Genomic DNA, 12692 nt, shown 5'->3' on the forward strand with positions numbered 1-12692 from the left:
CCTTTTCTCTTGTAGTGTGGCACAAAATTAGTTGCATTAATTATAAAAATTAGATAGACAGAAAATATAAAACGACTTCACCCACGAATAGATTAATCATCTGTTTAAACAAAAATACAAGGAAAACATGCAATATCCCTGAACGGCCAAATAGTTAAATGACCTTAATTTTTTAGAGTAAAGCTGTGAAGCTCAGGGAATTTAATTCAACCATAAATGTTACACAACAACTAATGGGACTCCTCAGGTTGAGGGAAGTTGATAGATAACAATGGGACTCCTCACACTATGAGTGCCATCGGTCCACACCAGCGATGCAGATACGTTGGGTTGTTTATCCAATGCTTCTCCTGAAACTGTTACCACAAAAGTTTTTTTCTCATTTAATGATGTGAAGGAGAGAACGTTAGGATTTACTTGGACTTTCATGAGAGGATCTGCAGTGATCTTTGCTTGGTAAGTGGAATTTGCCTGGCCAACATTGGTAACTGTTCTTGGAAATCTAATGTTAAAAGGCTTGTGTTGGTCGGCTGTAGATGCCATGGAAGGATAGTTGAGATCCCTTACAGCGCCTTGGGTAACACCTGTAGTACAAGTGGTAGTGTTGTCTCCTGATATGAGCCTTACCTTCTCTGTGTCAAAGCCTATTCCGCACATCATCTTTATGTAGTCATCTTTAAAGGCTTCATAAACCAGACCAGGATTTATGGCTTTCGCTGGATTAATATGCCCAGATCCATAACCAAATTCAGCAGCTGGATTTGCAGTAGCATTCATGGGCCAGGCTATAAATAAGAAATTCGTAAGCTTAGAGTATATTTAAGATTTATTTTTTGTTTTTTAAACAATCTCAACAAAGCTAGCTGGGACCCCATTTACCAGTAGTCATAAGGGCAGATCGGATGGCGGAAGGAGACCAGTCTGGGTGGAAAGTCTTAACATAAGCAGCAGCTCCAGCAGCATGGGGGCAAGACATGGATGTTCCCGATAGTATACTGTACTTAGCTCTCCTTTTGTCATACAGGGACTCTGTAATTGGAGCAACTGGGGAAAATGCCGCCAAGATATCTACTCCGGGAGCACTTATATCTGGCTGCAACAATATTTAAGAGAATTCAGTAAAAAAAAACATGAAATGAAACAAAAACTGTGACAAGCTCTAGATGCGAACTTGGGTGTACCTTTATAATCTCAGCTAGGAGACTGCTTGGCCCTCGTCCTGAAAATGAAGCTAGCGTAGGAGCAGAAACATTTTTGATGGAATCACTTCTCAATATATCCGCTTCTGGTTTTCTGTAGATTACTATGAATCTTAGGATTGTATTTCTTTTTTGATGAAAGATGATGGAATAATCATAAATTAAGGGACAAACTGGTACTTCACAGGAACAATTAAAATAGGTTTTTCAATGTTAATATCCTCACTTGGTGGAGTTGATGTAGGCCTCGACCATTGCAAATTCTTGTTCCTCTAAATCTGATGCTGGCAACGGGTATATAGAACGACCAAAATCTGGTCTGATTATGCCACGGGCTCCAAACTTTAGAGGCAGATCTAGCCCAGAGCCTCTACACAGTAAAATATTTCCGGTTGTTTTGCTTTCCACTAGACAGTCTATTTCACAATCCCTGAAACGCGACAATGATTGCATCAGTTTCATACATTTTCTTCAAATCCCTCAACTATCACAATAATTTCATCAATCTTAAATACTTTCTTTTTGAAGCAAGTTCAAGGTTCATATGACTTGGAGAGCAGAACTTACAGTTGAGGCCAAGTATCACAATTACTTTTATTAGTTAAACCAGCCTTTTTCCCATCTACAAGGGGAAACTTGGTTCCATTCAACACAAAAGTATTGATTGAATGACCCTGTATACATACAGAAAATATTATAGAATTCGAATAGTAAGAAGCTTAATTAAGATTATGTAAGATGCATCAAGAATATCTACCCTTATATATATATATTAATGGTTAAGAGATCAAATTGAAGTGGAATTGAGAACACATACATTTATTATTTTTCCATCCCCAAGAACAACCTTGGTAATAATTTCACGGTCTGTGGTGCTTGCAGCTACACTGACCATCCATGGAGCAACGCTTAGGACTGAACCTGGTGATGGACCATTATTTCCTGCAGAATTCAATGTTAAAATACCTTTCACCATAGCATGAAAAGAACCAATTGCTATGGGGTCCTCATCCAAAAAAAAGGCTCCAGCAGCGGATCCTAATGATATAGTAATGATGTCAACCCCATCAGAAATGGCATCATCGAAGCCAGCCAAGATATCTGCAATGGTGCATCCAGCTGCAGTACAAACTTTGTACACAGCTATTCTTGCGGAAGGAACCCCTCCTCTTGCATTTCCTGATGCCACCCCAAAAAAGCTCACATCCTCTACTATGTTGCCAGCTGCTGTGGAGGCTGTGTGGGTTCCATGACCGACAGTGTCCCTTGCAGAATCATCATTTTTATCAATTGAATTGTATGCTCGAGCTCCAATTACCTTCCTGTAAAAATCAAGTTGCAACAAAACCAAAGACTAGTTCAATAACAGACACCAAAGGGGGCCCTGGAGAGATGAAGTTTGAGTTTAATCAAATAAAGAGAACAACATAATTAAGAAGCTAACTTGTTGCAAGTGAAATTTTTGCCGCCTTGACAAACACCTTTCCATTTTTTTGGAATTGAACTAAAACCTTCATCACTAAAGCTTTCTAATTCAGGCCAGATTCCAGAGTCAATAACACCTATAATAGTATCACTCTCAACCGTGGGATTCCGTTTCACGGTTTCAGAAAATCCCATGAAGTCCCAAGATCTGGTTGTCTGAAGTTGGAGAAGTCTATTTGGGAAAATAGACACCACTCCCTCCATGCCTGTATAACATATAAAACATTATAATTTTTTTTTAAAAATAAATATATATTCCACTTAATTACACAAGTATTTGGCATAACGTACTAGCCACTCTTTGTATTTGTTTGTCCGTGAGATGAGCTGCGAATCCATTGAAACTCCTTTTATAGCTTCTTACTAAGGAGTCCTTTGAAGAACTAGAAAGCATATAACAAGATCAGAATTAAAGGTATTTACATGGCAATTGTTATTTTAATACTGAAATGTCGAAATATAAAATTTACCTTCCATCAAGAACGGTGTCAAGAATGCTAAGGTGTTGAGACAATGGTGAGAATTCCCCTTCAGGAAGGGATCCAAGATACACTATGTAAACCTGCATAAAAATCAAGATCTAAGTGTTATTTAATCCATCTATATGTCCAGTACTTAAGAAAATAAGAAGAAATGTCATAAATTAAAAGGTCTTATGTAAGGGCTAACATGGTGCCTATCCCATTCCAAAATACAAAGCAAAATGAAACCAGAAGAATGACTGTAAAACCACAAAAATATAACTGGCCTTGCTTTCTTCATCAGCAGCACCACCTTGGAAGATGATTATGAAAATAAAAACAATGAAGCAAACAAGTTGAAGAAAAGAGAAATTAGCCATTGTTGACTTCTTTGAATTGTAGTAATGCTGTGATTTGCCAACTCCGGGTATATATATAAATATATGAAGTTTTTTCTTTTTTTTTTTCCTTTCCCTGTTTGGGATAAACCAGAATTTCTATATATACTGTCGACATATATGGTAATCCTTATTTGATTACATGAAATAGAAATTAGTTGGGTTATATTTGGTTCTCAAAAGGTAGCAAGGAAAGAAAACAAAAACGTTAAAAAAATTGATTTCCTAATATTTGATTGGCCTGTGAAAAATACTAAGAAAATTCAAATATCACTAAAACCACTAAAACCCATTTCTTTTTCATTTATCTTTTGTTTTTGGACAGCTATGATGCCAAATCTTTCAGATTTCTAATTGATTGGTCAGTATCACTAACATGGAATTATTAATCAGATAAAGGAAAAAATAATTTCAAAATGGTAATGAGCAAATCCGGTATTCTTAATTACCATCCACTGTCAGTGGACATTCCACTTCAGGTTCGTATGAAGTTATCGAGTCAAAAACAAAGAATATTCCCATAAAAGTTGTTACCTAAAACATCTTCACTTTGTGGTGGCTGATCAATGGCTATCTCACGTTAGCATTTTAAACTTTGTCCTTCTTTCATATAATCATGCATACTCTTTCACGTTTTCAATTGATTAAATCATATCATGGATGGTTTAATTCACGGTAGCCAGTAACGTTAAATAATATCAAGGAAACATAAAATAATAATAATAATAATAGAAGGTTATTAATTAACAAAACATAAGGAAAGAATAAATTCAAAATTCTCTCTAGACCAAAATGCCAAATGCATAATATCAACAAAATTTCAAACCTAAAACTAAGAAAAACCGTACCCTTGATTATTTGATATTTATAAAAATCATGATATCGAAAGAATTAATCATTCTTCAAGATTTTGGATTATTTAATTAACGAGATAAAATAAAAAATGATGTTTGGGCCATTAGTATGACTAATAATATAATAAAATCTTGATAAATTAATAACTTCAATTGAATAATATTTTTTAACAATTTTTTACTAGGGACCAATACTAAATCAATCATTTGAGAAATTTATAAAATAATATATTATAGAAAAATATAAGTAGTTTCATATAGGATCCACTTGCTGTTGATTCAAGGGTCTAATAAATAAGCAAATTTAACCTAACCCAAAACAAATAGAAAAATTGTTGTTGTTGTATTGATTGGTTGAGGTGTAATAGTGTATTGTCCTTAAAGTAGATATGCCCTCCTCGAGGTTTCAACCTTGATGTAGTACAAAACCGACATCCTATCTCCAAGATTCAATAGCCTATAAACCTCGCCTTAGGTGCACACCTTTGACGAGGGAAGTACAACTCAAAATCCTTCGAATATAATTCTCTAGTTAGGAAAAAAAATAAGAGAGTTGTAAAATGATTGTGAGGATGCAACTAGCTTCCAACAGTGCCTCGAGTGTAGTATGGCAGGATGTAGCAAGGACCTCTAAAGTAGCCAGAGTGGTTATGGGTGTGGTAATGCGCAATTTCGGTATTCTTAATTACTATCCACTGTCCATGCACATTCCACTTCAATTTCCTATGAAGTTCTCGAGTCAAAAGCAAAAAATATTCCCATGAAAGTTGTTACCTAAAACATCTTCACTTTGTGGTGGCTGATAGTGGCTATCTCACGTTAAGATTTGAAACTTTATCCTTCTTTCATATTAATCATGCATACTCTTTCACGTTTTTAATTGATTCGTTCGTATCATGCATGGTTTAATTCACTGTAGCTAGTACATGGAATAAATATCAAGCAAACATAAAAAGAAAAATAAATCAAAAGGTCATTAATTAACAAAATATAAAAAGGAAAAAATAAATTCAAAATTCTCTCCAGACCAAAATGCCGAATGCATAATATTAACAAAATTTAAAACCTAAAACTAAGCAAAGCCCTACCCTTGATTATATGGTATTCATACAACATGATAATGAAAGAATTAATCATTCTTTAAGGCTTTGGATGATTTAATTAACGAGATTAAAAAAAAAATGATGTTTGGGTCATTAGTATGATTGATAATATGATAAAATCTCAATTAAATTAATAACTTCAATTGAAACCAGTTTTGACTAGGGACCGATATATTAAATTAATAATTTGATAAATTAATTTATAAGATAATACATGATAGAAAAATATAAGTAGTTTTATATAGGATCCACCACTTGTTGATTCAATGGTCTAAGAAATATGCAAATTCGATCTCACCCAAAACAAACAAACAAGAAACAAAGCAAATAGAAAAAAAGGTTCTTATCGAATTGATTGGATGAGGTGCAACAGTGCACTATCTTTAAAGTAGATCCACCCTCCTCAAGGATTCAACCTCAGTGCAGTAGGAAACTGACGTCCTACCTCCAGGATTCAATAGTCTATAAACCACGCCTTAGGTGTACACTTTTAATAAGGAAAGTACAATTCAAAATTCTTTGAATATAATTTCTCTAGTTAACGAAAAAAAAAATGAGAGGGTTGCAGAAGGATTGGGAGGGTACAACTAGCTTGCAACAATGCCTTAGGTGTACTATGGCAGGATGTAGCAAAGGCCTCTAAAGTAGCAAGAGTGGTTGTGGGGGCAACACTAGCTATGAGTAAGGTATGGAGTGTAAGACAACATGTTGTATAGCAGCAGGCCTAGAGTGTTGTGGATGTAGCACTGGTGGGTGCAGCCTCAGGAGAATGGCAACAACACTATGGGCAGTACAATAGTGGATGCAATAGAGAAAGAGAGCAATAAATTGAGAAGGCAACAAAGGATCGATCTTAGGAGAGTAAGAGAGAGGCAGTAGCAATGGATCGACCTCAAGTATATGGCAATATGCTGATTGATTTGAAGGGAATCTCTCTAATCGCACGGATTGAAAGGAAGCAAAAGGAAACGAGAAGCAAATTCATAATTTTGTATCTAAAATTGAAGGGAGACAAGGCTTTTATAGGTAAAGTCCTAACATGACTCTCTTATAAAAGTTGAACACCCATATATAATAAAAAATTTTAATTTAATTAATTAATTAATTAACATGTTCACAAGACACATTCTGCTTACTTGTTTAACAAGGACACGTTGCCAAAAGCAAGTCTTGGACTCTAATGGATGAGAGACCCAATCAAGAAGGAGAGATAAAAAATTAAATAAAATTAATTGTTTATTTGGATTTGCAAAAAGTTGTTGGACTCGCATGTGTATGCAGGGGTAGGGGGTTCCCCATGCAGGATGCGTGTATGGACATGACGTGCATTAAGCATTTTTGGCATGAGCCACCCAAATTCCCACTGGAATGGGCTTGGGCCCCTTAGGCCCACTAGAATCCCTCTTGCCTTTCCACAAGCTCATGAGGCTAAGGAAAGTGAGTAAAGTATATATACCCACTAAAAAAAGTGCCCATCCTTGTCTAATGTGGGATTCACACTTTACATTCCTTTTCACTTTAAAGAACACTCACACACATTCTCTTCCAACAATCCCCAGCAGAGTGTATGTGTGAAGAAGAAAATGATTGGATGAAAAAACTAGAATCCAATGAATTAGTATTGGTGCTAATAGGCTATAAACTAGTGTTAGGATAAATCAGTACTAAATCATAAAAACCAGCTACTGAAGAAATATATTTCTCTAAACTAGTTTCTTTTTGTAATTCAAGGAACTGATTATCCACATTGGTTTCTCAACTACAAGTCATACATAACGAGTTAGCGTCAATAGGTCATATGCTCTGCCTGGATATTCATGAGAGCCCTAGAGAATGCACTAAGCTCTCATAGGAAGTGACCCTATCTCCATCTCATATAGGTGAATCCATCAAGTGTATTATGTAACTAAACACATCATTCATAAGGAATATGACATTCATTAAAAGTAAATGCTCAACCTCAATTGATACAGAATACGTTTTATCTACACCACAAGGACACATTCTTAGATAAGTAGAATTGATAGAGCACCTCACAATCAACAAGTGATTTGTTATTACCCATATGAACCAACTTCATGGGATCTCCATTCTAGTAGGTTGGGTTACCATCACTCTTAACTTTTGTATTAGGCATAAGTCTCATCCCCCTTAATGTTTATGCCAATAGTTTCCTATTGTATTAGGCAACTACCCCACAATATTGTACCTTAGACATATATGTCTATTTTTCCCATTAAATATCTTACTCTTAGCCTTAACTATTGCAGCTTGGCTAGCTATTGCAACACATAGACACAAACGGTGTTGATCGATATCTCATCCATAAAGGGGTATCTATTAAGAGGTTTCCAAGCCACTCAACCTTAGATCTTGACTTCTTTAAGGAAATAAACTCAACCTCCATAGTAGATCAAGTGATGCAAGTTTGTTTGGCAAAATTCCAAAAAATTACATTTCCTCTAGGGTAAAAAATACCTACTAGTGGATTTCATCTCATTTGAATCAGGAATCCAATTGTCATCACTACATCATTCAAGAACATTTGGAAATTCACTATAACACAAACCATAATCAATGATGCCTCTCAAGTACTTAAGTACTCTACAAATAGCAAACCAGAGATCCTTATTAGGACTCTGGGTGTTCTGACTCAATCTTCCTACTACATAAACAATGTCAAGTCTAGTACGTACAATTTACTAAGTACATTAGGCTCCTAATGATCTAAGCATACTCAGTTTGGGTAATACCATATTCTCTATTTTCCTTCAACTATGAGTTAGGATCATATGGAGTTGACACTGGTTTACAGTCAAATTTTTCAAACTTCCTTAAGATCTTCTCAACATAGTATTCTTGAGAAAGGTTAAGCTCATTAGGTGTTTTAACTAGTTATCTTGATTCCTAGAGTCACCTTTGTCTCTCCTAGGTCTTATCAAATTTAGATCGTAGGAAGTTCTTGGTCTCATAAATGACCTCTAGTTCCAAAGATTAGCATGTCATCAACATATAAGCAAATGACAGCACATGTGTTATTCTCAAATTTGCTATAAATAGATTTATGAACATCATTAATGTAAAATCCATTAGATACCAACACATGACTAAATTTGTTATACCATTGTTTGGGTGCTTGTTTTAATCCATAAAGTGATTTAACTATCCTACAAACCTTTTGCTTCTCTCCTAGAACTACACAATCCTTAAGTTGGTCCATATAAATTTCCTCTTCTAATTCCCCATTCAAGAACATAGTCTTGACAACTATATGGTGTATCACCAAGTTATGAATGGAAGCTAGAGTCTTCAACACTCTAATTGAAGAAATTCTTGTCACAGGGGCAAAAGTGTCAAAGTAATCTACACCCGTCCTTTGTTTAAAACCTTTGACAATTAAATGTGTCTTATACTTTCCTAGGGACCCATTTGGCTTTAACTTTCTTTTAAAGATCCATTTACAACCTATAGTATTTGCACCATGAGGTAAATCAACTATCTCCTATGTATGGTTATACATGATTAATTTAATTTCACTATTATGGCACCTTCCAAAATGCTACTTCAGGAGAAGTTATAGCTTCTTTGTAGGATCTAGGGTCCTCAGTTATTAAGAACATGTAGAAATCATCTTTCAAAGGGCTTTATTAATAGATAATGCAATCCAAAAGTTTATTACATCTTGTCATGCTTTTAAGATCTCTATCTTAAAAATATGCAATTAAAAATTGTATGCATTAAAAAAAAAAAAGTAATCCATAAATTCAAGAACCTTATTACCAAAATTCTTTAATGACTAAGGTAGCCCTTGAGCTTAATTTCACTTTTGTGCGTCCACGTCTAGGCATGCATTTTTGAATTATACATTGCTTTTGGGTTGTCCATTTTTGTGTGTTTGCACACTTGGGCTTGCACTTTTGGATTATGCTTGTACTTTTAGGCAGTCCATTTTTGTGTTTACATGCTTAGGCCTATACTTTTGGATTAGATCTATGCTTCTTGGTAGTTTATTTTTGTGTTTGCATACTTAAGACTGTAATTTTGGATTGAACTTATGCCTCTGGGCAATTCATTTTTGTGTTTACATGCTTAAACCTACACTTTTTGGATTAGACTTCTGCTTCTGGGAAATCCATTTCTTTTATTATAAACAATAATAAAAAAACCTTCAATTAATGGAAACAAATATCTCTTTATTTCAAATAAATAAATATAAATGGAGATGAAAACAAGCCTGATCTTGCTCTAATACCAATGTTAGATAAGAATTAAAACTATAGCTCAAATAAATACTAGTGAAAGATTTTTGTAGCTTGAATTATACAATTTCTAGTGTTGGTAACTTCTTCAAAGAAACTACTAGAGTTTCTTATTACTCCCCCATCTAGATTCTAGGTGTAGATGAACACTAGGAAGAACTTGACCAGGAGAAAATAAAAGAGATATGGAGAAAAGATTATTAGACTCACCGATGAGCCCACTATTTATAGGCAATATTATTGCTGAAAAATAAGGATTCCAAACTAAATGGATAATTATCTCCATTCTATTTTTAACCAATTTAATTCAAAAACAAATTTTGATATGATGAAATCTTATCAACTTATACATCCTCCTTTTATTCAACCCATATGTAGATGGAAAATTTAAAAAATAAAAATAAAATTAAATAAATTCTAAGAATATGGAACCTAACAAATTCGTGATATATATGTGTGTGTGTGTGTGAGAGAGAGAGAGAGAGAGAGAGAGTCACCCAGTGATGATGGATAACTAGAGCCACCTGCAAGTAAGGAAACTACGGGTATTGTCTGGAGATCGTCCTATGATTCAGTCTATAGACTTCTTTTTTTCTTTTGTGGAAATCAAAAGGGAGTCATTTTTTCATACCTTCGTTGGTTGCTAGACTGACCTTTTCTTAACACCTGCTCTTATGATCTATTGCCATGCCTTAGTGACAAGTAGTTGGGCGGTGGCTTACCAGGTAGCCTCGTCTTTCTGACATTCTAGTCCTTGGTTAAAAATGAAGGGAAGGGAATGGGGGGTTTGGTTCCTATTGACTAATGGAAGGCAGCCACTATCGTTTGATGTTGCCATGAAGACGGGTGCAGTAGTACTCACCTTCCTTTGTCAGGTGACATGTCATTGCTATCACTTGGCTAGGCACCTAAGGGCTAATCGACTTCACAACCGAGCAACTAACTTTAGGGCCCTAAACAAGGTGTCACTTCCCAATCCCCAGTGTAAGACCGATTTACACAAGAAGTCTACTAAAAAATGTTCAATCAATCTAACTTCCTTAAGTCTACTAAAAAAGATGGAGATGCCACCCCCCATAGACTCCTCCGACAAACATGGTTTGTGGGAAGTTTTACATTTCTTGGTCAACAATGACATGACCAATATGTAGGTTCCTAAGAATGGTTATTTGAAGGATTAAGAATATATACTTTTAAACATGGCTTTATTGCTGAACACACTTCCTGAAATCAAAGTTGAATGACTAACTCCTATTTTTCTTTTAAAACCCTATTTCATCCAAGCCCAAATTAATCCTTTTTTTTTTTATATAAAACATACAATTTAATATTTTCTCAATTTTTATTAATAAGGAATTTAATTTAATTAATTTTTTTTTTTTATTAATTCTAATTAATTTTAATTATTTAACTTTTTATTTTCGTTTTCGCTTTTCTTTTCCGGAAATTTCCAATTACTAAAATCCTAAGAAATTTCCACCCTAAGGCTAACATGGCATAAAATTTTCAACTCACCTAATTGAGCAACACAATAAACCGAATTTCACCAATCCAAAACTAACACGTGTTCTTCATGTACTTTTCTTTTTGACTTTTCAACCATCATTCAAAATAAGACTTTTCAAAATAGAAATGCTAACGTGGCATAAAATACCCGGTCATTACATTCCAGATCACCCTTATTTCAGCTCAAGATCTCGAGAATGTCCGAGAAAAATTCAGAATGAAAGTCTACGCCAAGCTTTCAATTACAGGCAATTCCCAAACAGAGAGAACAAGTCCGGTGGACACAGAGGGGGAGACCAACCCTGCATGGAACTTCACCACTGGATACACAATAGGCAAGAAGGCAGTTGAATACCAAGGCATCATGCTTGTTATCAAGTTGTATTGCAGCCGCACACTAGGAGACTGGTACATTGGAGAGGTAAGCGTATCTTTCAAGGACCTGTTTGACGGGGCAGTGGCCACCGGAGGCAGCACTACTGTGAGTTACCCAGTGAAAAAGGGTGCAGTAGATTCAAAGGGAGTGTTGAAATTTTCGCACTCGTTCGGGGATATAGTGATTGTAGAGGTGGCCTTTGGAGGAGGCCTTGATGATCTGGATATTTCCTTCTCTGGAGAAGATGTTCTGATTGATGTAGATGTCCTGGTTGATAGTTCAGGAAGTTCCCAGGATCCCAAGAATTAGTGATCTGCTGGGTGCATGGTGCAAAACTTCTTACCATATATATTGATATTAGTATGTGCTTAAGATGCCAACTTCTGCTGTCTAATCCTAGGTCTGGGTTATCAAATTGTACATAAGTCTGACTTCTATGTCTTTTTTAGGATAAGCTACAATATATGTAAAGATGCTATGTATTAAGACCCTAGTTTCTACTCCTCATCAGTTGTTTCCTATTTGTAGAGCCATATTTCTCCTGTTCACGAATCTCCCCTTGTAATCATGATCCCATAAAGAAACCTTTTCTGTATAGTACAGATATATATGAGCGAAGAGAGATAATTAGATCTTTGTAAGAAATAGCATGCTACAGTTTTAAACATTCATAAAGGTTAGAGATGAAGATGGATTTATTTGTCGCAATGCCTTTTTTGGATGCTTATAAATAGTTTGAAACATTTACTATAACCATTTGCTCAATTCTATTTGTCATAATGCCTTTTTTTGGATGCTTATAAATAAGTAAAGAAAAAATTGAAAGTCATACTATGCCAATTTCAAACTAAAACTTTGAAATAAAAAAATAAAAAAATAAAAATGGTTATTGTCCCTAGCAACTAAACAAATATGCAAAAGAGTTTTTGATAACATTTACAACCACGACTCCTAGAAAAGAGTTTTTAAGAATGGCCGCTCTTAGAAAATAGTTTTCAAGAATAGTTCTTAAAAGCAATTATTAGTTCTTTAAACAATTATTAATTATTTT

General features: G+C 34.9%; 2 protein-coding genes across 2 annotated transcripts; one reads left to right on the forward strand and one right to left on the reverse strand.

The window, feature by feature from the left end:
- Positions 1-243: 243 nt before the first annotated feature.
- LOC117916962 (subtilisin-like protease SBT4.4) lies at positions 244-3252 on the reverse strand. Its single transcript, XM_034833203.1, has 9 exons — positions 3155-3252; positions 2976-3067; positions 2644-2890; positions 2017-2521; positions 1767-1873; positions 1426-1629; positions 1182-1293; positions 880-1093; positions 244-785 (listed from the first exon to the last, which is right to left on the reverse strand). Exons 1-9 carry the CDS (start codon positions 3250-3252, stop codon positions 244-246), a joined length of 2121 nt encoding a protein of 706 aa, XP_034689094.1.
- An 8230-nt stretch (positions 3253-11482) lies between these two features.
- On the forward strand, positions 11483-11950 carry LOC117916963 (protein SRC2-like). The gene has a single exon (XM_034833204.1). The coding sequence runs from the start codon at positions 11483-11485 to the stop codon at positions 11948-11950; it is 468 nt and encodes a 155-aa protein (XP_034689095.1).
- Positions 11951-12692: the final 742 nt, after the last annotated feature.

The sequence above is a fragment of the Vitis riparia genome, chromosome 6, assembly GCF_004353265.1.
Source record: "Vitis riparia cultivar Riparia Gloire de Montpellier isolate 1030 chromosome 6, EGFV_Vit.rip_1.0, whole genome shotgun sequence".
Taxonomy (NCBI): Eukaryota; Viridiplantae; Streptophyta; class Magnoliopsida; order Vitales; family Vitaceae; genus Vitis; species Vitis riparia.